We start from the raw sequence: 27,678 nt of genomic DNA on the forward strand, positions 1-27,678 counted from the left end.
AATTGATCTACGTGATCGTTCCTTAGCCGTGTGCGGTGCCCCCCTCCACCATATTCCACCTCGGTCATATCATCGCGGAGTTTTGGCGAAGCCCTGCGCCGGTAGAACATCATCATCACCACCACGCCGTCGTGCTGACGGAACTCATCCCCGACACTTTGCTGCATCGGAGTCCGGGGATCGTCATCGAGCTGAACGTGTGCTGAACTCGGAGGTGTCGTACGTTCGGTACTTGGATCGGTCGGATCGTGAAGACGTACGACTACATCAACCGCATTGTCATAACGCTTCCGCTTACGGTCTACGAGGGTACGTGGACATTACTCTCCCCTCTCGTTGGTATGCATCACCATGATCTTGCGTGTGCGTAGGAATTTTTTTGAAATTACTACGTTCCCCAACACAAATCATATCACATGGGCAAGATGACTGAAAGCCTCGTTTTCAGTAAAATGGAACAAGAAAGCAACTTGTTGGAAGTAATACATTTTGATGTGTGCAGTCCAATGAGTGCTGAGGCACGCAGTGGATATCGTTATGTTCTTACTTCACGGATGATTTGAGTAGATACTGAGTATATTTACTTGATGAAACACAAGTCTGAATTATTGAATGGTTCAAGTAATTTCATAGTGAAGTTGAAGGTCATCGTGACAAGAGGATAAAATGTCTATGATATGATCATAGAGATGAGTATCTGAGTTATGAGCTTTGGCACGCAATTAAGACATTGTGAAAATTGTTTCACAATTAGTACCGCCTGGAACACCATAGTGTGATGGTGTGTCCGAACATCATAGTTGCACCCTATTGGATATATATGGTGCGTACCATGATGTCTCTTATCAAATTACCACTATCGTTCATGGGTTAGGCATTAGAGACAACCGCACTCACTTTAATAGGGCACCACGTAATTCCGTTGAGACGACACCGTTTGAACTATGGTTTGGAGAAACCTAAGTTGTTGTTTCTTGAAAGTTTGGGGCTGCGACGCTTATGTGAAAAGTTTCATCATGACAAGCTCGAACCCAAAACGGATAAATACATCTTCATAGAATACCCAAAATGGGTGGGTATACCTCCTATCTCAGATCCGGAAGCAAGAGTAATTGTTTTTAGAAACGGGTCCTTTCTCGAGGAAAAGTTTCTCTCGAAAGAATTGAGTGGGAGGATGGTGGAGACTTGATATGGTTATTGAACCGTCACTACAATTAGTGTGTAGCAGGGCACAGGAAGTTGTTCCTGTGGCGCCTACACCAATTGAAGTAGAAGCTTATGATAGTGATCATGAAGTTTCAGATCAAGTCACTACCGTACCTCGTAGGGTGACAAGAATGCGTACTACTTCAGAGTGGTACGCAATCCTGTCTTAGAGGTCATGTTGCTAGACAACAATGAACCTACGAGCTATGGAGAAGTGTTGGTGGGCCCGGATTCCAACGAATGGCTCGAGGCCATGAAATCCGAGAGAGGATCCATGACTTTGGAAGAAATACTTGATGGTCGTAAGGTCGTTGGGTAAAGATGGATTTTAAAAGGAAGACAGTCAATGATGGTAAGTATCACCATTAAGAAAGCTCGACTTGTCGTCAAAGATGTTTTCCGACAAGTTTAAGGAGTTGACTACGGTGAGGCTTTCTCACTCGTAGCGATGCTAAGAGTCTGTTGAAATTGGATTAGCATTTACTGCATTATTTATGAAATCTTGCATATAGGATGTCAAAACATTGTTTCCTTGACAGTTTTCTTGAGGAAAGGTTGTATGTGATACAACCAGAAGGTTTTGACAATCCTGAAGAACGCTAACAAATATGCAAAACTCCAGCAATCCTTCTAAGGACTGGAGTAAGCATCTCGGAGTTGGAATGTACGCTTTGATGAGATAATCAAAGATTTTGGGTTTATACAAAAGTTTATCAGAAACTTGTATTTCCAAATAAGTGAGAGGGAGCACTATAGAATTTCTGATGAGTATATGTTGTTGACATATTGTTGATCAGAAATGATGTAAAATTTCTGGAAAGCATATAGGGTTATTTGAAAGGTGTTTTTCAATAGAAAGCCTGGATTAAGCTACTTGAACATTGAGCATCAAGATCTATAAGGATAGATCAAAATGCTTAATAATACTTTCAAATGAGCACGTACCTTGACATGATCTTGAAGGTGTTCGAGATGGATCAGTCAAAGAAGGAGTTCTTGCCTGAGTTGTAAGGTACGAAGTTAAGACTTAAAGCTCGACCACGGCAGAAAAGAGAGAAAGGACGAAGGTCGTCCCCTATGCTTTAGACGTAGGCTCTACAGTATGCTATGCTAAGTACCGCACCTGATGTGTGCCTTGCCACATGTCTGGCAAGAGGGTACAAAGGTGATCAAGGAGTGGATCACCAGATAGCGGTCAAAATTATCCTTAGAGGAATAAGGATATGTTTCTCGATTATGGAGGTGATAAAGAGTTCAGCGTAAAGGGTTACGTCGATGCAAGCTTTAACACCTATCCGAATGACTCTGAGTAGCAAACCGGATACGTATAGTGGAGCAACCATTTGGAATAGCTCCAAGTGGAGCGTGGAAGCAACATTTACAATATGACCTAGAGATTAGCGAAGTACATACGGATCTGAATGTTGCAGACCCGTTGACTAAAACCTCTCTTACAAGCAAAACATGATCAAACCCCAGAACTCATTGAGTCTTAATCACATGATGATGTGAACTAGTTTAGTGACACTAGTAAACTCTTTGGATGTTGGTCACATGGTGATGTGACCTGTGAGTGTTAATCACATGGTGATGTGAACAAGATTATTGACTCTAGTGCAAGTGGGAGACTGTTGGAAATATGCCCTAGAGGCAATAATAAATTAGTTATTATTATATTTCCTTGTTCATGATAATTGTTTATTATCCATCCTGTAATTGTATTGATAGGAAACTCAGATACATGTGTGGGTACATAGACAACACCATGTCCCTAGTAAGCCTCTAGTTGACTAGCTCGTTGATCAATAGATGGTTAGAGTTTCCTGACCATGGACATTGGATGTCGTTGATAACGGGATCACATCATTAGCAGAATGATGTGATGGACAAGACCCAATCCTAAGCTTAGCACAAAGATCGTGTAGTTCGTATGCTAAAGCTTTTCTAATGTCAAGTATCTTTTCCTTAGACCATGAATTGTGCAACTCCCGGATACTGTAGGAATGCTTTGGGTGTAGCTAACATCACAACGTAACTGGGTGGCTATAAAGGTGCACTACAGGTATCTCCGAAAGTGTCTGTTGGGTTGGCACGAATCGAGACTGGGATTTGTCACTCCGTGTAAAGGGAGAGGTATCTCTGGGCCCACTCGGTAGGACATCATCATAATGTGCACAATGTGACCAAGGGGTTGATCACGGGATGATGTGTTACGGAACGAGTAAAGAGACTTGCCGGTAACGAGATTGACAAGGTATCGGTATACCGACGATCGAATCTCGGGCAAGTACAATACCGTTAGACAAAGGGAATTGTATACGGGATTGATTGAGTCCTTGACATTGTGGTTCATCCGATGAGATCATCGTGGAAGATGTGGGAGCCAACATGGGTATCCAGATCCCGCTGTTGGTTATCGACCGGAGAATGTCTCGGTCATGTCTGCATGGTTCCCGAACCCGTAGGGTCTACACACTTAAGGTTCGATGACGCTAGGGTTATAAAGGAAGTTTGTATGTGGTTACCGAATGTTGTTCGGAGTCCCGGATGAGATCCCGGACGTCACGAGGAGTTCCGGAATGGTCCGGAGGTAAAGATTTATATATGGAAAGTTGTTGTTCGGGTTCCAGAAAAAGTTCGGGTTTTTTCGGTATTGTACCGGGAAGCTTCCAGGAGGTTCCGGAGGATTCCGGAGGGGTCCGGAGGTCCGGAAATTGTTCCACCACATCCAATACAGCAGCATGGGCTGTAGGGGGGCGCTCTTGCCTTAATGGGCCAGGGGCACCAGCCCCCCCAAGGCCCATGCGCATGGGAGAGGGGAAACCCTAAGGGGGAGGGCCTCCACTTGACTTGGGAGGCACTCCTCCCCCCCCCCTTGGCCGCCGCCCCCTCCTCAGATTAGATCTGAGGGGGCCGGACCCCCTCTCCCTTGCCCCTATATATATGTGGGGGGTGGGAGGGCAGCCGCACCCCAAGTTCTAGCGCAGCCCTCCCCCTCTCCCAAGTACTCCTCCTCTCTCGCGGTGCTTGGCGAAGCCCTGCAGGATTGCCACGCTCCTCCACACCACCACGTCATTGTGCTGCTGCTGGATGTAGTCTTCCTCAACCTCTCCCTCTCTCCTTGCTGGATCAAGGCATGGGAGACGTCACCGGGCTGTACGTGTGTTGAACGCGGAGGTGCCGTCCGTTTGGCACTAGGATCTCCGGTGATTTGGATCACAACGAGTATGACTCCTTCAACCCCGTTCTCTTGAACGCTTCCGCTTAGCGATCTACAAGGGTATGTAGATGCACTCTCCTTCCCCTCGTTGCTGGTTTCTCCATAGATAGATATTGGTGACACGTAGGAAAATTTTGAATTTCTGCTACGTTCCCCAACACCGGTTGGTGCCACCAACCGGGACCAAAGGCCTCTTGCTGCCCGTGGCCAGAATTTTAGTCCCACCTTGCTAGTTGAGAGGGGCGCGTAGTGGTTTATAAGCCCCACTGCCGCACCCCTCTTGAGCTCCTCTCGATTGCAGGCTTACGGGCCTAATTGTCACTGTTATGCCTGATGGGCCTACTAGGCCTTGTGCGGGCCTGAATCTTGGCCCATTGTAGGGTTTCTAGTCGTATTCAGGCCGTATTGGCCTATTAGGTGGCATTTTTTTAATTTTTTCCCTTTTTCTGTTCTTTGCATTATTTATTTTCTTTTGTTTTTTGCTTTATTTTTTGTTTCCTTTTGCTTTTAGGTAATAAAAAATATAAACTTTCTGTTAGTGCCATTTGTTTTCCATTTTAAATAGTTTAAATTTGAATTTTTTGAAATTTGTGTGAATCACTAGTTTTTGAATAACTTTACTATAAACATAGATTTTTGAGTGATTCTTTTTCCTGCAGTTTAATATTACTGTGTTTTATCATCATATTCAAAAACAGTTTTTGTCATTTTTGTTTCTAACACAAAAATTCTTTATGATAATTCTTTTTGCTATTAAAGTTTCTAACAAAAGAAATCCTTTATGATTTTTTTTTGCTTTTAATGTTTTGAACAAAAAATGATTTGATAATTTTGGTTGCATAAATTTTATATAATTTTAGTTTCAATAGTACTAGAGGTTTATAAAAGTTTTTTTTAGTGTATTCCTTTTGCTATTGGAGTTTTACAAAAGCTTTTTAGTTGATTATTTTTGCTATTGAAGGATATTATAGTTTTGTTTTAGTTGATCATAACAGAATATTTTAATTGATTATTTTTAGTTCATTCTTTTTACTATTAGTTCATCTGTTTGCTTTTAGTTCATTCTTTTTGCTATTAGTTCATTATTTGAGATAAATGACCCTTATATTAGAAAGCACTACAAATGAACTCTAAAAAGGTTGAAAGTTGGCATGGTATCATCATTTCACCCACATAGCATGTGCTAAAAAGTTGAGATGGTTACAACAAAAACTGGATGCACTTCGTGTACAAAATAGACAATCTCTTTGGAAGTATCAGGGTTTTGGATGAAAACTCATCTGTTACAAAGGGATTTAATTTGTTCAAATGTAACTGCAGTGATATTCTACATCAAAGGCATCATCATAATAGTTGTTGATAGAAAGTCTTCACTTTTTCTTCGCTTGTGTTCTTTGCTTATTGCGCCATAACCATGGATAATCTTCATCGTTTAACAGGGTGCTTGGGTCAGCCTTGACTTTGAAGGGAGGAATTTCATGAAACTTTTCATAATCTTCAAACACGTCTGTCTTGCCCTCCAATCCCACGATGTCTCTTTTTCCTGAATGAACTATGTGGCGCTTTGGCTCATCGTATGATGTATCCGCTTCCTTATCTTTTCTTTTTCTCGGTTTGGTAGACATGTCCTTCACATAGAAAACCTGCGCCACATCATTGGCTAGGACGAATGGCTCGTCTGTGTACCCCAGATTGTTCAGATCCACTGATGTCATTCCATACTATGGGTCTACCTGTACCCCGCCTCCTGACATATTGACCCATTTGCACTTAAACAAAGGGATCTTTATATCATTTCCATAGTCAAGTTCCCATATGTCCACTATGTAACCATAATATGTGTCCTTTCCCCTCTTGGTTGCTGCATCAAAGCGGACACCACTCTTTTGGTTGGTGCTCTTTTGATCTTGGGCGATCATGTAAAATGTATTCCCATTTATCTCGTACCGTTTGTAGGTCATTATAGTCGAAGATGGTTCCCTTGCCAACGAGTACAAGTCATCAGAAACTGTTTTGTCACACCTGAGACTTATTTGGAACCAACTGTCGAAACTCCTGATGTTTTCACATGTAATCCATTTCTCACACTGGTCCGGGTGTTTGGAGCGCAGAATGTTCTTGTGTTCATCGACATACGGGGTCACCAAGGTAGAATTTTGTAGAACCATGTAGTGTGCTTGAGACCAAGAATGCCCGTCCCTACATATTATTGAGTCCCCTCCTAGCGTGCCTTTTCGACCCAGTCTTCCCTCATACCGCGATTGAGGGAGACCTATCTTCTTAAGATCAGGAATGAAGTCAACACAAAACCCAATGACATCCTCTTTTTGATGTCCCATGGAGATGCTTCCTTCTGGCCTAGCGCGGTTATGGACATATTTCTTTAGGACTCCCATGAACCTCTCAAAGGGGAACATATTGTGTAGAAATACAGGGCCCAGAACGACAATCTCATCGACTAGATGAACTAGGACGTGCGTCATGATATTGAAGAAGGATGGTGGGAACACCAGCTTGACACTGACAAGACATTGCGCCACATCGCTCCTTAACTTTGGTAGGATTTCTGGATCGATCACCTTCTGAGAGATTGCATTGAAGAATGAACATAGCTTCACAATGGCTAATCGAACGTTTTCCGGTAGAAGCCCCCTCAATGCAACCGGAAGCAGTTGTGTCATAATCACGTGGCAGTCATGAGACTTTAGGTTCTAGAACTTTTTCTCTGCCATATTCATTATTCCCTTTATATTCGACGAGTAGCCAGACGGGACCTTCATACTGAGCAGGCATTCAAAGAAGATTTCCTTCTCTTCTTTGGTAAGAGCGTAGCTGGCAGGACCTTCGTAATGCTTTGGAGGCATGCCGTCTTTTTCGTGCAAACGTTGCAGGTCCTCCCGTGCCTCCGTTGTATCTTTTGTCTTCCCATACACGTCCAAGAAGCCTAGCAGGTTCATGCAAAGGTTCTTTGTCACGTGCATCACGTCGATTGAAGAGCGGACCTTTAGGTCTTTCCAGAAGGGTAGGTCCCAAAATATAGATTTCTTCTTCCACATGGGTGCGTGTCCCTCAGGGTTTTTTGGAACAGATAGTCCGCCGAGACCCTTTTCGAAGATTACTTTTAAATCATTGACCATAGCAAGTACGTGATCACTGGTACGCATGGCGGGCTTCTTTCGGTGATCTCCCTCGCCTTTGAAGTGCTTGCCTTTCTTTCGACATTGATGGTTGGTCGGAAGGAATTGACGATGCCCCATGTAAACATTCTTCCTGCTTTTATCCAGGTATATACTTTCGGTGTCATCTAAACAGTGCGTGCATGTGTGGTATCCCTTGTTTGCCTGTTCAGAAAGGTTACTGAGAGCAGGCCAATCATTGATGGTGACAAACAGCAACGCATGCAGGTCAAATTCCTCCTGTTTGTGCTCATCCCACGCACGTACACCATTTCCAATTCACAGCTGTAAAAGTTCTTCAACTAATAGCCTTGGGTACACATCAATGTCGTTGCCGGGTTGCTTAGGGCCTTGGATAAGAACTCGCATCATAATGAACTTCCGCTTCATGCACAACCAAGGAGGAAGGTTATAGATACATAGAGTCACAGGCCAGGTGCAATGATTGCTGCTCTGCTCCCCGAATGGATTAATGCCATCCGTGCTTAAATCAAACCATACGTTCCTTGCGTCACCTGCAAACTCCTCCCAGTACTTTCTCTCGATTTTTCTCCACTGCGACCCGTTAGCAGGTGCTCTCAACTTCCCGTCTTTCTTATGGTCATCTCTGTGACATCGCATCAACTTGGCATGGTCTTTGTTTCTGAACAGGCGTTTCAACCATGGTATTATAGGAGCATACCACATCACCTTGGCAGGAACCCTCTTCCGAGGGCGCTCGCTGTCAACATCACCAGGGTCATCTCATCTGATCTTATAGCGCAATGCACCGCATATCGGGCATGCGTTCAAATCCTTGTACGCACCAAGGTATAGGATGCAGTCATTAGGGCATGCATGTATCTTCTGCACCTCCAATCCTAGAGGGCAAACAACCTTCTTTGCTGCATAGTACTGTCGGGCAATTCGTTATCCTTTGGAAGATTCTTCTTCAATATTTTCAGTAGCTTCTCAAATCCTTTGTTAGACACACCATTCTCTGCCTTCCACTGCAGCAATTCCAGTACGGTACCAAGCTTTGTGTTGCCATCTTCGCAATTGGGGTACAAACCTTTTTTGTGACCCTCTAGCATGCGATCAAACTTCACCTTCTCCTTTTCACTTTCGCACTGACTCCTTGCATCAACAATGACCCGACGGAGATCATCATCGGGCACATCGTATGGTTCCTCTTGATCTTCAACAGCATCCCCCGTTGCAGCATCACCGTATTCAGGGGGCACATAGTTGTCATCGTACTCTTCTTCTTCGCTGTCTGTTATCATAACCCCTATTTATCCATGCTTGGTCCAAACATTATAGTGTGGCATGAAACCCTTCTCATGCAGGTGGATGTGAAGGATTTTTCGGTTAGAGTAAGACTTTGAATTCTCACATATAGGGCATGGACAACACATAAAACCGTTTTGCTTGTTTGCCTCAACCCCTTCGAGAAAACCATGCATGCCCTTAATGTACTCGGAGGTGTGTCTGTCACCATACACCCACTGCCGGTTCATCTGCGTGCATTATATATATAGGGTGGGTCTATTATGATAACACCCTTAAGAGTCTTATTCTGCACACCACTTTCTTATTCTGCTAACACCTCGCACCCACCAGTAACTACAAACAAACTATAATAAAGACCCGACCGAACTGCGTGGGTAAAAAAACAAGACCTCCACCTCCCACCTTATCCTGTGGTCGAGGTCCACCTCCCACTCCCGCAGGACCTCCACCTCCCTCCCCGTGCCGTCGGGCAGCCCCCCTCCCTCGTCGCCGGGCCGGCCCCTCCCGCGCCGCAGCGTTGCCTTGTTCCTCCTCCGCCGCATAGCCTCCCTCCTCCGCCGCACCGCCTCCCTCCCTGCGCCTCCTCTTCCTCCCGGCCGGGGTCACCACGCCTCCTCTTCCTCCCAGTCGGCGCCGCCAAGCCTCCTCTTCCTCCCATAATCGCCGCCACCCCTGGATCCGCTTCCTTCTTCCCCGCCCACGGTTGCCCCACCACGCCTCTCCTAGTCGCTGCATCCCTCACGGATCCTCGTCGGCGTCACCTCAGTTAGCGTGAACCCCAGATCCGATAGAGCACGCGCCCGATCCGCCTGCGGGGAGGGCCGTCACGACCTTGTCTCCCCTCCAAATGGCCTCCTGCGACGACCAGCTGTCGGGTGTTTGGGCAGGGTGACGGCCATGGGTTTGCTCTCCCCCCTTCACCTGTGTTTCAGCCCGAGCCACCCTCGCAGACCAACGGCGGCGCCGACCAGCTGGGGTCTAGAGGGAGGAGGCTGCGACGCCCTGCCCCCGAGCCGATGACCTCTAGTGCGGTTCGGTTGGTCGCACACGTGCAGTCTTTTTTGATATTTTGTGTGTGGATGCACCTATGCAGTTCAGAGGGAGCTGTCTCTCCTATCCCAAATTCCTCCTCTCTGCATCACCTCTCACACTGTCACAAATCTTTCAAAAAATGAGTCTCTGTCCTGCAGTTCTTCAATATTTATGTGCGTTTGCGTTTGATTTTTTTGCGGGAGAGAACTGCAAAAAAGAGAATGGCTCCGCCCTTGGGTTCACAATCTCTGTGGCGAGTCTCCATCGAGCAATCTACCGTTTTGTATAATTCTTACCGGCTTCCCTCGACGAGTAGGCCGGTGCGCCATAGGGTGCAGTACGGTTGGAGGGCCAGTTTGCAGCTCGACTTTTTCTCCATTTCACATTTGTTTGTGTGAAGTGCAGTAAAAAAAATCATGCAGTGCACTTGCTTGTCTCATGTAGTGTAGTTTTTCGTATGAAGCAGTAAAAATAATGAACGGATATGTATATTTTGAAGCTCACTTTGTTCTCTCACATTGTCCGCTGTAAACCTCCGTGATTCACTTGTTAAAATCACTTGATAAAACAGTAACCAAAAATATTTTCCCTAGTCTACACGCGTAAAAAATAATAAGTATAAAAAAGACAACAAAAACTCATGCGTTTCACTTTCGGCAGCGCGGCGGTTCACTTTGTGTAGTGTTGCGGTTCACTTACTATGAAAGTATAGTGCAAAAAAATGTTAGGGAGACGGAAAAAAAAGTAATGCAGTTCACTTCTCGCTAGTGTAGCGGTTTACTTATGCCCGAGGTGAAGTGCGTTCCACTTCCTCCCTAAGAAAATTTACGTCTTAATAAAATAAATCATGAAGTTCGCTTGACTTTCTGATGTAGTGCGGTTTTCCGTTTGAAGCAGTGCGTTCTTTCATAAAAAATGACGAAAAAAACTCACAAAAGCTCATCTGAGAAAATTTACGCCCGACAAGAAAATCATGAAGTTCGCTTGACTCTTTGATGTAGTGCGCTTTTCCGTCTAAAAGCAGTGTGGTTTTCTTCCTCGTCTTCAAAAATTTATGTCCCACAAAAAGGAAACCATGCAGTTCTCTTGCCCGTCTAATGCAGTGCGGCATTTCATCCGATGCAGTGCGGTTTTCAGTTGGATGAAGTACGCACGTTGATTTGGGTGTCGCGAAAAATAGAGTGTCCGCCTTTCGGTAAATTTAAAACTGATTTTAAACCGTAAAGAATTAGAGAGAGTGTTCTACATGAAAATATTGCGTCTCGTCCATACCTTTCCAACGGCTTACCGTTTGAATCATTCCGAGCAGCAGTTTGTAAAAATTTCGCGAAAAAGAGCAGCTGCCACTCGTTGTCCGCCACACGATTTTTAAAATTAACTTAAAACCGTAAGGAATCTCAAAAATATTGCAACATATGAAAGTTGCGCCTCGTCCATAGCTTTTCAATGATATATTACACGCCTCATTTCGACAAACGGTTAGAAACTAGAGCGAAAACAGTACCAAAAATTTAAATTTTTTTGAAAAACAAAGTTCCGTGATTTAGTAAATTTGAAACTGCTCTTAAACCGTAACGAATTAGAGAAAAAATTATATATGAAAAAGATGCGCCTCGACGATATCTATCCAACGGCGTATCGTTTGCTTCACTCCGGCGAGCGGTTTAGAAGAAATCGTCAAAAAATACTCGCTACCACTCATCTTGGGACGCGCCAATTTCAAAACTGCTCTTAAACCGCGTGGAATCTTGAAAAGTGTCCAAAATGTCAAAGTTGCGTCTAATCCATAGCTTTTCAACGGTATATTACACGCCTCATTCCGATAAACGGTTAAAAAATTAGAGCGAAAAGAGTACTGAAAAAATAACGCGTGCAATTTTTTTCGACGAGAAGTTCACTCGTGTGAGTACTGCAGCACACTTGGTTCAAAGAATGACGTGCACTTGCGTTCAGCATGCAGTACGGAAGTGGTGTGCAGAATAGTTATTCTGCTAATATTAGCATAATAGACCGTCTGTAATAGAAGTTCATCATCGCATTAAAACCAAAGCACATACATAGTTCTCGTTGAACAACATATAGCTCTCTAGAGCATCTAATTAATTAAACCATACATTGAAACTATGTAAAACATTTCAATGCGAAAACAAATGCGATCATAATCGCAACCAAGGTAACAATTGATCCAATGGCATAATGATACCAAGCCTCGGTATGAATGGCATATTTTTTAATCTTTCTAATCTTCAAGCGCATTGCATCCATCTTGATCTTGTGATCATCGACGACATCCGCAAGATGCAACTCCAATATCATCTTCTCCTCCTCATTTTTTTATTTTTTTCCTTCAAGAAATTGTTTTCTTCTTCAACTAAATTTAACCTCTCGACAATAGGGTCGGTTGGAATTTCTGGTTCACATACCTCCTAGATAAATAAAATATATGTCACGTTGGTCGGCATAATTGTCATAAACAATAAATGAACCAAATAGTTATAAAGATAATATATACAACATCCGAATCATAGACAGGACGAGGGCCGACCGGGGCGGATACCAAAACCATCGCACTAAATAATAAGAAGCAATAATAAAAATAAGAAAATTATACAAGTATCTATATAAACTTACAAGTAAGAATTTTTTTTCCTTTCAGAAAGAAGATAAGAACAAGAGGCTCACCACGGTGGTGCCGACGACGAGATCGGCGCGGGCGATCGACGGCGGTGAAGACGGGGATGAGACGTGATGGAACGCTAAACCTAGACAAATATTGAGGAAAATGGAGCTTGGAGGCCAATCTTGGAGAGGAGAAAGTTAAGTAGTGTGGCTCAGGCATTCCATCGAACACCTCGTGTGCATAGGAGGTGAGCTAGAGCACCACAAAGCTCTCCAACGGCCGGGCAGAAAAAAAGAGGAGTGGAGTGCTCTGCTCGCGGGCGAGGGGTATATATAGGCAACTCATTGGTCCCGGTTCGTGGCATGAACCGGGACTAAAGGCCACCCTTTGGTCCCGGTTCTAGCCATCAACCGGTACCAATGGTGGTGGGCCGGGACCGAGGCCCATTGATCCCGGTTCGTCCCACCAACCGGGACCAAAGGGTCCAGACGAACTGGAACTAATGCCCCCACGAGGCCCGGCAGGTCCCCTGGCCTCACGAACCGGAACCAATGGCCCCATGGGTCCCGGTTCGTGACTGAACCGGGACTAATGGGCTTATTCGGCCCGAACGTATGCCCTATTTTCTACTAGTGTTTGCAGAGGTCGGTACCAGACACCAGGGAGCCTGGCGTCTGGCCCTGGGCCAGATGCGGATGAATGTGGCATCTGGTATTGGAAGTCGGAGAAGGACTCATCCTTGCGGGCTAAACCGACTTTGAGGAGGCTTTTTCTCCAAGATACGACCCCAGGGCTCAACATATAAATAGAGGGGCAGGGCTAGCACCCAGAACACATCGAGATTCACCAAGCTATGTGCCGGCAACCCTATCCCCTCTAGTTTATCCTTTGTCATAGTTTTCGTTGTGCTTGGCAAAGCCCTGCGGAGATTGTTCTTCACCACCACCATCACCACACTGTCGTGTTGTCAGAACTCATCTACTACTTCGCCCCTCTTGCTGGATCAAGAAGGCAAGGAAGTCATCAAGCTGAACATGTGTTGAACACGGAGGTGCCGTACTTTCGGTACTTGATCAGGACGGATCGTGAAGGTGTACGACTACATCAACCGCGTTGATAAACGCTTCCGCTTAGCGATCTTCAATGGTATGAAGATGCTCTCCCCCTCGCGTAGCTATGCATCTCCATGGATAGATCTTGTTGTGCGTAGAAATTTTTTGTTTTCCATGCAACGTTCCCCAACAGAACTCCACTTCTGCTATAATCTACCAAGCAAGGAAGAGAATTAGCTTTGAAAAGCAAAATCATTACAAACATATATAATTATTTATGTACTAATAGCAAGATATACACGTTATCTTTGAAGCTTGTCTCGTATTGTCCATCTGTAACACATTTGGACATGTTCATTTCCTTAGCATAGAGTAGAAAATCTTCTTTAGAAAGTATCTGTACTCTCAGTGCCGAGTAAACATAAAACTATTTCCAAAACTAAGTAAATCCTAATATTGCCATTTTATGCGAATATCCAATTCTGAGCCTGGGCTCATCTGCACCCGATCAAGATATAATTCACTAAAAATTCAAAAAATTCAAAAAAATCAAATTTTTTTTGTGCATGGTAGATAATTTGGTGCGTGATGTGCGCTCCAGATTTTAGAGCATTTGGACAGTTGACTAGCTCTCGAAAAAGACAAATTGGGTCAGAACAATATATGAACAGTACACTATTTAACAGACCCCAAGATTGTTTTTTTTTGTCAAGAGCTATTCAGATGTCCAAATGATTTGAAATTTGGACCGGACATCACACACCAAATTATCTACCATGCCAAAAAATTGGAACTTTTTGAATTTTTTAATATTTATTTTGATTTTTTTTATTCAGCAATGCAGATGCTCCTGGGAGCCAAAACGCCTCACTCCATTTTATGTTATTATTCTCCCGGGGACACGAAGGAATTAAATACTACCTTGTACATCTTATCTTCTCTCCCTCTCCTCTGAGCTCAACCAACTAACCCTTCGGAACCCATTCGTGTCATTATGCATACCATTGTAGAATGGCACATAGATCATGGAAATAATAAAAAATAAAATATATAAGGTTCTCGTCATAGTAAGAAAAATATACATATCCATATCGAAGAAAAGGTAGTTGAGGACCTCTTCCTTCATCGTGAATTTGACCCTCAACATAGGAGAAATTAAATACCAGAAGCAAACAAAAGCAACAAGGAAAATAAAACCTGATCTCTCAAGCAAACAAAACAACAAAAACTAGAAAAAATATACAAACATGTATAAATACTCAATATGTGTTAAGCCTACTGAACAAGGTGTATCTTTGCATATGTTTTGGTAGCATACATCATACCTTATAGATGGTGCATCATCACCACGTTTGACCTGCATGATCCAACCATCTGGGAGCCTATCCGGTGGCTCCTCCGCACCATGTCCCACCTTGTCCTTGACATCTTCTAGTAGTTTCACTTCCTTACCATATGAGATCAAGTATCCTAATTCTGTATGTAGAGTAAAGTATTACTATTCATTTGGGAGTGTGTAAAAATAGGAATAGTGCAGAGAGGAAATACGAGTTGTAAAACATCAAGAGAAAAACAAATCCACTTCCTTACTAAAAGTGATAGATTTGTGTCCATGTATTAAATAATGAGATGTCACATAGACTCTTTTTTTGTGAATCAGATGGACTTTAGACTTGTGTTCATATTTTACTCGTGAAGTGTACCCTCTATTATTGTGTATGTTCATTAGTCAAAAAAAAATAAATGAATGTACATTTGTATTGTATTAATTTTCATTTATTTTTGTGACCAAAGAACTACAAACACTTTTTTATATGTCATGAACATTTTTTAACATTGCATGATTTTTTTGAAGAATGTCATGAACACTTTTAAATGTGTGAACAATTTGTTAAATGGTACCAGCAATATTTTGAATGTCACGAATATTTTGCATAAATGTGTGAACATTTTTATAGTCTCATGGATATTTTGCATAAAATGTTCATGCGGTTCAAAAAAATGTGTTCACACATTTTTAACAGAATATTCATGAGACTTAGAAAAATACTCACACATTTATTAAAAATATTCATGAACTTGGAAAAAGTTTGTACCGCTTAAGAAAAATGTCTGTATGTTTAAAAAGTATTCATTGCATGAGTTAAAATTGTTCATGCAATTTTAAAAACAAATATTCACGACATATAAAACGTGTTCATAACCATTTAAATAATGTTCAAAACATTTTCAAAAAATGTTCACACACTTAAAAAAATTCATGAAGATGTAGAAATTAGTTCACGCAATTTTTAGAAACCGTCGCCCCTTTTTTTTACATAAAGAACATGAGAAAAGGGGGGAAATGAAAATAGAAAACAAAATTTTAAAAAGACAAGAATAAAATCCCAAAAAAGTAGATTAAAACACAGTAGATAAAACACAGAAAGAAAGGAAAAAACCCTGAAAAAGAAACCTTCCAAAAAACGCACAGAAGGATCCCAAAACATGTCAATGTTGTAAATAGAAGCTTCTTAAAGCCACACAAGGAGCTGTTGTGCCGGCTCACCAAAACGAGCGTTGTAGGGGCGTCTAGGTCTTGTATACTACCGAGACCAACGAGACGCTCGCCTGTGCCGTGAGGGGTGGGCAGGCACACTACAGGGAGATCCTATTTAGCGCCCCGCGTGCTGGCAAACGACGCAGGGCGAACCTTCACTTTCCCCGGGCGCCACTTTAGCCGTCCCATTTACAGGACTGGTCGCCCCTTTACAGGATTCAAAAGATGCTCGCGCATAAAAAAATCTTTGCGGATTTAAAAAAAAATGTTTGTGTTTCCAAATTTTGTTTGGAACTTAAAAAAAATCAGTTTTCAAAAATTGTTCACATATTCGTGATCTCAAAATTTATTCAAATTTTAAAAAAAGCGGAATAAAAAAGGTTTGGAATTCCAATAATTATTTTCATTTCCAAAACAATGTTCAAAATTTAAATTTTCTAAAATTTTCAAGAAACGTTCGAAAATGTGTAATTTATTTTAAACGCGGTGCTTAGGTAAAAACTCAATTGGAGACTTTTGCTGGAGTGGCTAGTGCCATAGGTTCACGACCGGTAATTCTCAACTTCGATTCCTGGCAGCATTTCACCCTTTTCTGCCATTTTTACGTCGAATAGGAGCTCCCGTCGCTAACCAGTGACCTGCCCGCGAAATAGGATCCCCGCCTACTACACCCTGTGACCGCTAATCTGGTTGAATTGGCTATGAACCGCTAAAAAAAGGTTAGGTACTGATTTTATATTTGCCCAAACAAATCTATAATTTTGCATGACTCAATTTTTTTTACAACTTTGTTATTTTCCTTTAATTACAATTGTTCTATATTTTTCCTACTTGCTTAAATTTTATAAATATACAAAATATAATAAAATATTCATCATGTATTATAAAATATTCATAACATATCCATAATGTGTTTGAATTTTCATGGCCTAATTAAAAAATGTTCGCCGTGTGAGAGTTCTTATATATGAATTAAAAATATTCATCATTTTTACCAAATGCTCATCGAGTTTCCGAAAATGTTTGTACCATTAGAAAACATTGTTGACGAAATTAAAAAAAATGTTAACACATTTAAGACATTATTCATGTCATTTCAAAAATATTCATGATGGTTCTAAAAAAGTTCATGAAATCTAAAAATTTATTCGCATAATTTTTGAAAAATGATCATGGTATATGAAAATATAATTATAACACTTAATAAAATATTCACATGTCTAAAAATATGTTCAGAAAATGTAAATTTTGTTACCACAATAATTTTTAAGTGTACGTCATATAAAAATGTCTACTTTTTTAACCAAAAAACGAAAAAAAATAAAATAAACATAAATAAAAAATTAGCAAAATAAGAAATAATTAGAAAAAAAGGAGGGAAAATATATCGAAAAATAAATATTCAAAGTAAAGCAGAAAATAAAAATAAAAAACTGGCATAGAAAAACAAAGAAAAAAGGCCGTAGAAGGTTAAGACCAGGAAAAAAGAACCGCTCTCAACTGTAGCTTAAAAGCTTCCCAAGACCAATTTATTGGTCGTGTCACTCGGACATACATTGTAGGCAAGGGACCCATAGGTCGGGCAAAGAAAGAGATAGAGGGTGTGTTTGGATGTTGCCGCTGCTCGCCCTACCAGATCATTGTCTTGCCAAAATATTGGCGCAAAATAAAACTCCGAAGTAGCATCTGTCCGTGCAAGCCAAATTTTTGGCCGGCAATCAAACAAGCGCCTACCCTTTCGTCAATTACCAATTTTTTGGCTTGGCTGCCGAAGGCAGCAATCCAAAAACACTCATAGTCTGGTGGTTCCCATCGCCACAAGGATCCTCTGTAGTTGACCGTCCCATTATTATGTACCCTAGGTTTCTCATATGTTTTATTTGGTCTTTTTCACTTTTTATTTTATATATTTTTAATATCATATTCTAGTATGTATGCACAACAATGCACATTTTAACATTATGGGATGATTTTTGGTACGAAACAAAACTTAGACTTGCTAATAGATTCAAGGTAAAAAAGTTGTTGATGTATAGGTGTAGAAATAAATTATCTTGTAAAGAAAATTGGAATTAATAAATGCAATCCCCACAAGTTGTTAACAGTGAATCCCGCAAAAAAAATTAATACATAAAACATTTTAAAAATAGAATTTAAATTTATTATATTTTTTTTGAGCAACTGCACCATTTATTAAAAGTTCAAACACATGGGGATACAGATTATTTCGGGCAAAATACTAAGCCACAAATGGCGCCCGGGGCTAAGAGAGGCAGCTGCCTTTGCTAAAGCATGTGCTTCTCCATTATGCTTCCTATTCTCATGCAGAAACTTCACATCCTGAAAATGACTCCTCTCATGCTTGATATCTTGTAGAATAGAAAAATATCGGCAAGGAACTTCGTCTTGTATGTCCCTTACTACCTCCAGGCAATCTGAAGCCACACAAATCGATTGGACCTGCAAATCCGAGGCGAGGGAGAGGGCCTCGCAACATGCTTGTGCTTCGAGTATATGTTTCTACCCCAAAACCATTTTTTTGGCTTAACATGGCTGCAACATGGTTGGCCAAAGAGGATTCAGTATGGCCCAGGTCTCTTGAGAAGGATCAGGTGTTCATTCTAGAACATGCTGGATGCAGGAACCATGTACTGTACACTGCAAATCCCACTACTTTCAGCCGTTGGATTTCAGACATAAATGGTTAGGATTGATGGCTAGCTCCTATTCAAAACTGCTACACTATATAGTAGTATAATGTATATATGTATTTCATATATTACTTTACTAAAAAAAATTAACAACATTCGCCATGTATTAAAAAATGTTCATGAATATAGAAATTTGTTTGTACAATTGGAAAATTATGTGTGCCATTCAGAAAAATGTTTGTGTCCTTCAAAAAATTTCACATGTTCAAAATATGTTAATGACATTTTTATACAAATGTGCAGAAATGTAAAAAAATAATTCACATTTTTTAAAATGTGTGCACCATTCATAAAAATTATCCATGACATTTTTTCACGTGTTCAAAATTATCCATGACACTGAAAAATACTCATGAAATGTAAAACATGTTCGTGCAAATTTAAGGGTTGTTCACAATGTAAAATATTTGTGCTATCTAAGAAATGGTCATAAACACTTAAGGGATATTCACACTTTATAAAAATACATGATTGTTTTCAGAAAAGTTCAACATGTGTTTAAAAATGTTCATTGTGTATTAAAATTGTTCAATTTTGCATTTGACAAATGTTCAACATGTATTCAGATAAATGTTTAGCGTGTATTTCAAAAAAAACTCAGCTTATATCTAAAAAATGTTCAACGTGTATACTGAAAATGTTCAAGGTGTACTCAAAAATTTGACATGTATTTTTGAAAACAAAAAAAATCCAACTGCAAAAAAAGGAAGTAGCTGGAGAAAACACATAAAAAGAAAAAGGATCACATTGAACTTTCCCAAAACCGCTTGTGCACAACTTATGTTGTGCCCGTCCTGTTGGGTGAAGTCTACAGTCGAGCGCTACTACCGTCACGTGCCGTAAGCGAATCATAGGATTTGCGTACTTATAGGCAATCGACTCGCTTGACAAATGTTCCTCATTTGTGGAGGCTACGCTTTTTGTTGATGTCCCAATGTGGAGGAAGATCTTCTAGCTGATCCTTTTCGTGTATTACATTGTTTACCGGTCTTTTTTACTGCAATACGGAGGTACTTTGCTAGCTGACCTATCTTCATGTTTTACATTGTTTACAAATATTGTCCCATATTTTAGTTTTCTCTTCCTTTCAATCAAACAAAGGAGGAAACATGCATGCACTGTGTTTAGTTTCCTCTTCGTGTTCCTTTGAGGAGTTTTTTTTTCCTAAAACAGTGCAGACGCATTTTGAATTTGATGAAATTGCCACAAACGCCTTTATAGTCGTCAGGAACGTCAGTGAAAGCGTCAACTTATTTTAAGATTATACATGATTTACCATTTGGGGGTGGGGGTTGCAAATTTTGTGGTACTCGCAAGGGAAGCGATGGGGAAAAAAATCCATCACCATGTGTTCAAGCATTTATTTTTAACTAAGATACCTGTTGATATTTGCAATCATACCAAAGAGTAAACTACGAATAAAATTGATGGTATGGTCCAAGATTGCAACTGCAACTTATGAACGCATGCATTTATCATTCAAACAAGGTTAGAGAGCACCCTACTAAATTGACTGCACCATTTTGAGTTGCTTTATTTACAAGGCATCGATGTTGGATCATGTGGGAAAAAACATTGGCATGCAAGCTCACGGGAGGCTGTAAGAAAATTATCTAACGAGGTTACAAAATCTTTATATATATATATATATATATATATATATATATATATATATATATATATATAGTGGTGCTATTCATCACTCAGGGTGCAGAATAAGTTATTCTTCACCCGAGGTAATCTTACAGTCACTTCATAATTAAATTACGTTTGGAGTTCAAATAGTTACATTCCTATTGATTCACTACGTAAAATTTGATATAAGAAAAAAAATATAGGTCATAAGACAAGAAAATTTGGAGTTCATGTATATTTTACACTATGTTTTTACGTTTGTAATTTTACATAACATAAAAAAAATTACGGTGATTGTTTGTTTTCTTACGATCTCTTTTTACGTCAGAAATAAGACAAAACTTACGAAACGTAAAATTACAGTGCATTGGCGGTAAAATAGTAGGGGTGAAGAATAACTATTCCTCACCAAAGGTGACGAATAGTCAATCCCTATATATTGTTTTTTTAAGAACAGAGTAGAAGTTACTGATTTTGGATAAACTATATTTTGTAAGAGTATCTACAACCGGGCGCCTCAAACCCGCCTCATACGCCCGGGCGGGCCATCCGTTCATTGCCCGGTCACGTTTTTTCGAACCAGACGGGCTCCTTAAATGGGCGTCAAACACCCGGGCTGATTGGGCTGGGTAAGGGGGCGCTCGAGTACGCCCGAGCATGCCCGCCACGTCAGACCCGACAGCATGACCCCACCCAAAATTGCATCAAATCCATCAAACCCTTCTTCCTCCTCCTGCCGCCCTCCAATCTTTCCCGCGCCCGGACCCTCTCCTCCTGATCTGGAGAAAATCGATAGATTCAGAAACTATGAATCTCCACCCTTGCTCCCAATCCTCACCTCTGGTCCTGATCCAGCGCCGGCGATGTCGTCCAGCCCAACCCACACCGCCGCAACGGAGACGCAATCCACCTCGTCCGTTGGCGGGGTCAATTCGTCGGTTGCGATTTGCAAGGCGAAGAACGTCGCCCGCAAGTTGCAGCGACGCCGACAGTGAGATAGGGAAGCGGCGACATTGCAGGGAGGTTCAGACGTGGTGGAGCAGTTGTCTCCTCCGCTACGCCCGGATCCTCGCACCCCTTCCCTCCGAGCGCTGACGTGGATTACGCCGTCCGCCCCCCTTGGGACAAAGGATGATTCGACTGTGGCTGGGCCATTCCGGTCAGCTTTCTGCGCACACAGATGCCAGCGGTCGACGTGTGTAGCTCGCCTCAGCCGTTCGGGCACGGATTAGCACGTGCATCGGCAATGCCCGGGCTGCCCTCGGCAAGTTCGACGGAATGACCGAACAAGAGTCTGTTTGTTTTCTTTGCTCCTGTCTGATCAGATTTTAGCATAGACGACTAGTTCATTTCGCACTTGATGAATGCCTGCAAACCATAATCATGTAGGAGGCGTTCTTGTCGAACATGATCAATGACAATGAAGATTCGAACGAAATGGAGTATGAGTTAGAGGCCACCACCGCATTTGAAGTTGGGACAACATCCGATCCCAATCCGAGCAAGAAGAAGAAGAAGACCAAGACACCGAAGGCAAGAGGTCTAGCATTCTCAAGATTTGAGGACATCTTGTTGGTCAAAGCTTGGTTGGCCACAATGATGGATCCAATATGCGGCACCGAGCAAAAGGGGAACACATATTGGACGAAGATTTGGAAGGAGTATCATGAGCAAAAGGAGTATGTGGAGCCGCATCCTATCGTTACCACCTGCAATGTGGCATCTCTCCAACATCGTTGGGGGATCATTCAAGGGGAAGTGAATAAGTACGTCGGCTACTACTCACAAGGGATCAAACGCCCTCAAAGTGGGATGGGAGTCCCAACTCACGTAAACTCGATTGCCTCATCTTGTCGTCCATTGCATATGCTTCTTGTGTTTGCATTCTCGCACTCATACATATGTTGTTTTCTAGATGGCGGTGGCGGCCACTTTGTATCACAAGGTGGAGAAATAAGCCATTTGCTTTTAGGCATTGTTGGGTCATATTGAATGCCAAGCCGAAGTGGAACCAACTTGTGGCCGACCTCAAGTCCGGCAAGAAGAGGAATGATGGCTCAAGCTCGAACCAATCAATTGGGCTGGATTATGAAGATGATGATGTTGTCGCGACAGATGGAATAGCCACCGTGCCAAAGGACAACCGTGAAGTCTTGGGAAACAAGCGGGAGAAGGCATGTGCTGCCCGTGATGCCGCAGCTACCAAAATGTCGTCCACATGGACGGGCATTCCTTCGGTGAGGGAGAACAAGAAAGAGGAGAGGCAACTCATGTTGGATGCGCAAAAGGAAAGGATGGAGTGAGACCGGAAGAGGGCGGAGAAGAAACTCGAAATTGAGACGGATAAGATCAAGTTGGAGAAGCAACAAGCGGCGATCAAATGGGAACTCGAGAAGCCAAGACATTTGGCGACATAGAGCTTGAGAAGGAAAGGTTGCAACTCGCACGGATGCGGAAGATGCGAGGATCATGCTGGTGGATGAGACCCTCTTGGATGAGCATGCGAAGAAGTGGCTTGTGGACAAGAAGATGAAGATCAAGGACCGTAGGAAGTGCGAGGACGGCTCGGACCAGATGCAGGCGTAGGAGGCAGCCTGGATGCAGGCGGAGGAGGCTGCCCGGATGCAGGCGGAGAAGGACGAGCAGGACGCATTCTGCCTGGAGCCAGTGGCGGAGGCAGGGGGACCAGCAGGGGCCCTGCCCCCCTGACATTAGGACTTCGCTGCTAATTCAGTGATGAACAGTGCATAATTAGAAATTATTTGATGCTTAAAGTCTTATTTTTCTATGCTTTGGCCCTCCCTAACCTGTTTTGACTGCAATCGCCCCTGATCCAAATTTTCTGGCTCCGCCACTGCCTGGAGCACGACGCATTCCGCTCGGAGCAGGTGCTCGGCCAGTGATCTGAGTCCATCCATCACGCTCGGACATTGATTTCATTTTGCCATGTATGTTTTGTTGAACTATGATTTGTTTTGCTTTGTTTCAAACTTTTGCATTCAGACAGTTTGTATCGTATGATCGACGTACATGAATTGCATGGATTTGAGGATCAAAATTTGTGAGATGGATGTGCGGCGCAATATTTGAGGGGTGCCCGGTCAATCCCCAGGGAAGCACTCGGGCGTGTCCGCGAGCGTTGAAGGGGCCGGATTTGCCAAGTGCCCAAGTCCAACTGTAGATGCTCCAAGGTTCACTATCAACTTTTTTTTGGAGACGGTAGAGGGAGGCACTATCAAATGTGCTTGGAGCAATGACCATCAATCAAGATGGTCAAAACGAAGATTCACGCATTGGCATAGGCAACATAGTACAAGCTGATCGCCATGCATGCAACCTGATCAGACCAATCCGCGCCGTCGACCCGCCATGTCGGTTCAGTGGACGGCTCAGATCCACCGTCACTCCTCCGTCGTCCCAGATATATCGAAAGAACGAGCCGAGCCGCCTCCAGATCTCACCAGATCGATCCTCGAAAATCTCTTCTCCCCCGAGCTCGACCACCCCAAACCCTAGCAGCCATGGCGACGGAGTCGGAGCCCGCCGCGGCGCCGCGCCTGCTCCTGGGCCCGCCCCTGATCCGCGCCGCGCGCCCATCCCCCGACTCCGGCGCCGCCACCGGCGACGCGTTGCACCCGTTCGTCGACCTCCTCGACGCGGCCTTCAACGCACCGTCGGAGGCGGCCCTCAAGGCGGCGCTCAAGCCGCGGAGGGCGCTCACGGAGAACTGCTCCGCCACGTACGCCAACTCGGGCAACCCCTGCCTCGACTTCTTCTTCCAGGTGGTCCCCGACACGCCCGCCGACCGCGTGCGCCAGCTCCTCGCCGCCGCCTGGGCGCAGGACTCGCTCACGGCGCTCCGCCTCGCCTGCAACCTCCGCGGCGTGCGCGGCACCGGCAAGTCGGACAAGGAGGGCTTCTACGCCGCCGCGCTCTGGATGCACGAGCACCACCCGCGCACGCTCGCCTGCAACGTCGCCGCGCTCGCCGAGTTCGGCTACCTCAAGGACTTCCCCGAGCTGCTGTTCCGCCTCCTCCGCGGCCCCGACGTGCGCGCGGTCGCCAAGGCCGGCGCCGAGGCCGACAAGGCGCGCAGGAAGGCCAAGGGCCTCGCCAGCCAGCGGGAGGAATTGAGGGCTAGGCTCGCCAGCCGCAAGCTCGCCCGCGAGCTCGCCACCGTGCCTGCCAAGGCCACCTTCGGTGACTTCCTCTCCGCCGCGCTCTCCAAGTTCGGCAAGGGCAGCAAGCCCGTGGAGGTTGTCCCGGTCCAGGAGCCCGCGGAGGTGCAGAAGCCGGAAGCGATGGAGGTGGACCAGAAGAAGAAGACAGCGGCGAGTAAGCCGCGGCGGATGTCGAAGAAGGTACGCACGGTTGCCAAGCTCGCCGTGCAGTCGTTGGAGACGTACTACGGAGACCGTGCCTACCGCTTCCTGTTCGACGCTGTCGCCGACTTCTTCGCCGCGCTCCTCACCTCGGACCTCCAGCAGCTGGCCTCCGGCGGCAAAAAGAGGAAGATCGGGCTCGCCGCCAAGTGGTGCCCCACTCCAGGCTCGTCCTTCGACCGCACCACGCTGCTCTGCGAGGCCATCGCCCGCCGCCTCTTCCCGCGTGACTCGGACCCCGAGCTCACCCAGCTCTCGGAAGAGCACTACGCGTACCGCGCCCTACACCGCCTCCGCCGCGAGGTGCTCGTGCCGCTGCGCAAGGTGCTGGAGCTCCCGGAGGTGTACATGAGCGCGCAGCGGTGGTCGGAGCTGCCCTACATCCGCGTCGCCTCAGTGGCCATGCGGCGCTACAAGTCCCTCTTCAAGAAGCACGATGAGGAGCGCTTCGACAAGTACCTGGAGGACGTGGAGGCTGGCAAGGCCAAGATCGCGGCCGGCGCGCTCCTGCCGCACGAGATCGCCGCGGCCGCCTACCGCGGCCAGGACGACAATGTGTCGGAGCTGCAGTGGCGCCGCATGGTGGACGACCTCCGTTCCAAGGGGTCGCTGCACAACTGCATCTCGGTCTGCGACGTGTCCGCGAGCATGAGCGGCACCCCGATGGAGGTGTGCATCGCGCTGGGCGTGCTCACCTCGGAGCTCAGCGAGGAGCCGTGGGCCGGCAAGGTGATCACCTTCAGCGAGAACCCGGAGATTCACCTGATCAAGGGCAAGACCCTCCGCCAGAAGATGGACTTCGTGCGACGCATGCACTGGGGCGGGAGCACCAACTTCCAGGGGGTGTTCGACCAGATCCTCCGCACGGCGGTCGAGGCGAGTCTAGCGCCGGAGAAGATGATCAGGACCGTGTTCGTATACAGCGACATGGAGTTCAATATGGCGTCAGGGAGCGCCTACGCCGCCTACTACAGCCGGCGGGAGTCGGTTCCGTGGGAGACTGACTACGAGGTGATCTGCAAGAAGTTCAGGGACGCTGGCTACGGCGACGTGGTGCCCCAGATCATCTTCTGGAACCTGCGTGACTCGCAGTCGACGCCAGTGACATCGACCCAGCCTGGGGTGGCCATGGTGAGCGGCTTCTCCAAGAACTTCCTCAAGATCTTTCTGAAGAACGACGGGGTGGTGAACCCTGAGGCCATCATGATGGAGGCCATCGCCGGCGAAGAGTACCAGAAGCTCGCCGTGTACGACTAGATCCATGCATTGTCAGTTGTCATCATCAGCTTAGTTTGTCTGTCGTGCTGTTGGATCAGCTTGTTTTCATAACTGTGAACAGCAGACTTGCTGTGCTTGATTAGCTTCTTTTCTGAAATAAAACCAAAATCATGCTTGACCGGAATTGTTTTGCTTTATCCAATGTACTGATCGATCATCATTTGGAGTGCATGCATGAATTAATTGACCGTGCCTTCTGAATTCCCAACAGCTTCAGCTGCCCATGTTGTTCTTGGTTAGCATAGTCTTTTGTGCATTCGTACCTTATTACCTTGGTTGCTTTCCAATGTCCTTACGAATTCTCTTGATTGCAATGGTATATACTGGCATAGGTAGAAGGTGCATGTATGCACTGAATTGAAGGCTAATTTACAATTTCAAATTCTTATGTTTATGCATGCCAAGAATGCAGAAACTTACCTGAACAGATTGCTTTTTGATTTCCCATCATCGGAGAGTATGAAGGAGTGATTTCTGAATTCTGGGTAGCTAAACTGTCATGGGTGTTTGGTTAGCTTATTTTCTGAATGAATTCGGACATGGTAAAAGTTGTCCGAACTGTCGCCTGTTTTATCATCATCATGCCACTAATGCGGAAACTTACTCATCGTTCATGTGTGCATTTGGGTTTCTCTGTTTTATCATGCATCTTTGGCAAATTCATTCTGTAGTGCAGGAACACGTTTGTAAACAGTTTCCTTAGCCTGCACATCCTGTATGCATGTATGTGGTTGGTACTGTTATTAATCTGTAACTGAGCCGAAAGGCTGAAGCTAGATGCAGAATCTCTCTTATGTAAAAAAATTCCATGCTGGTTAACTTCACACTTAACAGTGGAATTACTAAAACTAAATTTTGGCGAACAGTGGTACAAATAAAATGGATATACGCAGTAGCATGGCCTTGTCAACATCTGCAGATGCTGATCTCTCGAAACAAGTTGCTCTCATCCGCCCTCCCCTGTTCAAGTGCTGTACGTGCTCCTCCAGTGTTATTGTAGTGCATGAATGAATTTCTGAATTTCTAACAGCTTACTGTTGTCGCGTTTGATTTTCTGAATCCAGATCGAAATCATGTTTGTAATTTTTGCTCTCTCTCTCTCAGTTGTACTTGTATGCTTGCTCTGTTTGTTAGTCTTCTTTTCAGAATCCAAACCAAAAGTCATGCTAGCAATTTTTGCTGTTGAACATGTTGCTTGAGCTGGAGGATGATTGGAATGGCCTCTAATTTACTGAGTCTTTTGATTACTGGCATAGGTGGAGAGCTGCATGTATGCACTGAATTCAGGGTTCAGATTAGAAGTGAGATCCTCAGTTACGGCATGCCTAGACCGCAGAAACTTTTTTTTTTTGAGAGCCGCGCCAATGCAACTTTGGCAGAGAATGGATGACTTGTATTGTCTTCAGTCACAGAATGAATGAAATAAATGACTTTGAGTGGGGATGGATGTTTTTTATTTATTTATCATGCAACTTGGCAGTGTAATTCTACAGAAACACTTTTGGCAAACACACTGTCTAGGTTGCCTGTACATCGATCCTCTATGCATGATACG

General features: G+C 44.2%; 1 protein-coding gene across 1 annotated transcript; it reads left to right on the plus strand.

Moving 5' to 3' along the window:
- The first annotated feature begins 23,984 nt into the window (after nucleotides 1–23,984).
- Nucleotides 23,985–26,277, plus strand: LOC119350717. The gene has a single exon (XM_037618412.1). The coding sequence runs from the start codon at nucleotides 23,985–23,987 to the stop codon at nucleotides 26,100–26,102; it is 2,118 nt and encodes a 705-aa protein (XP_037474309.1). The 3' UTR covers nucleotides 26,103–26,277.
- Nucleotides 26,278–27,678: the final 1,401 nt, after the last annotated feature.

The sequence above is a fragment of the Triticum dicoccoides genome, chromosome 1B (assembly GCF_002162155.2).
Source record: "Triticum dicoccoides isolate Atlit2015 ecotype Zavitan chromosome 1B, WEW_v2.0, whole genome shotgun sequence".
NCBI lineage: Eukaryota > Viridiplantae > Streptophyta > Magnoliopsida > Poales > Poaceae > Triticum > Triticum dicoccoides.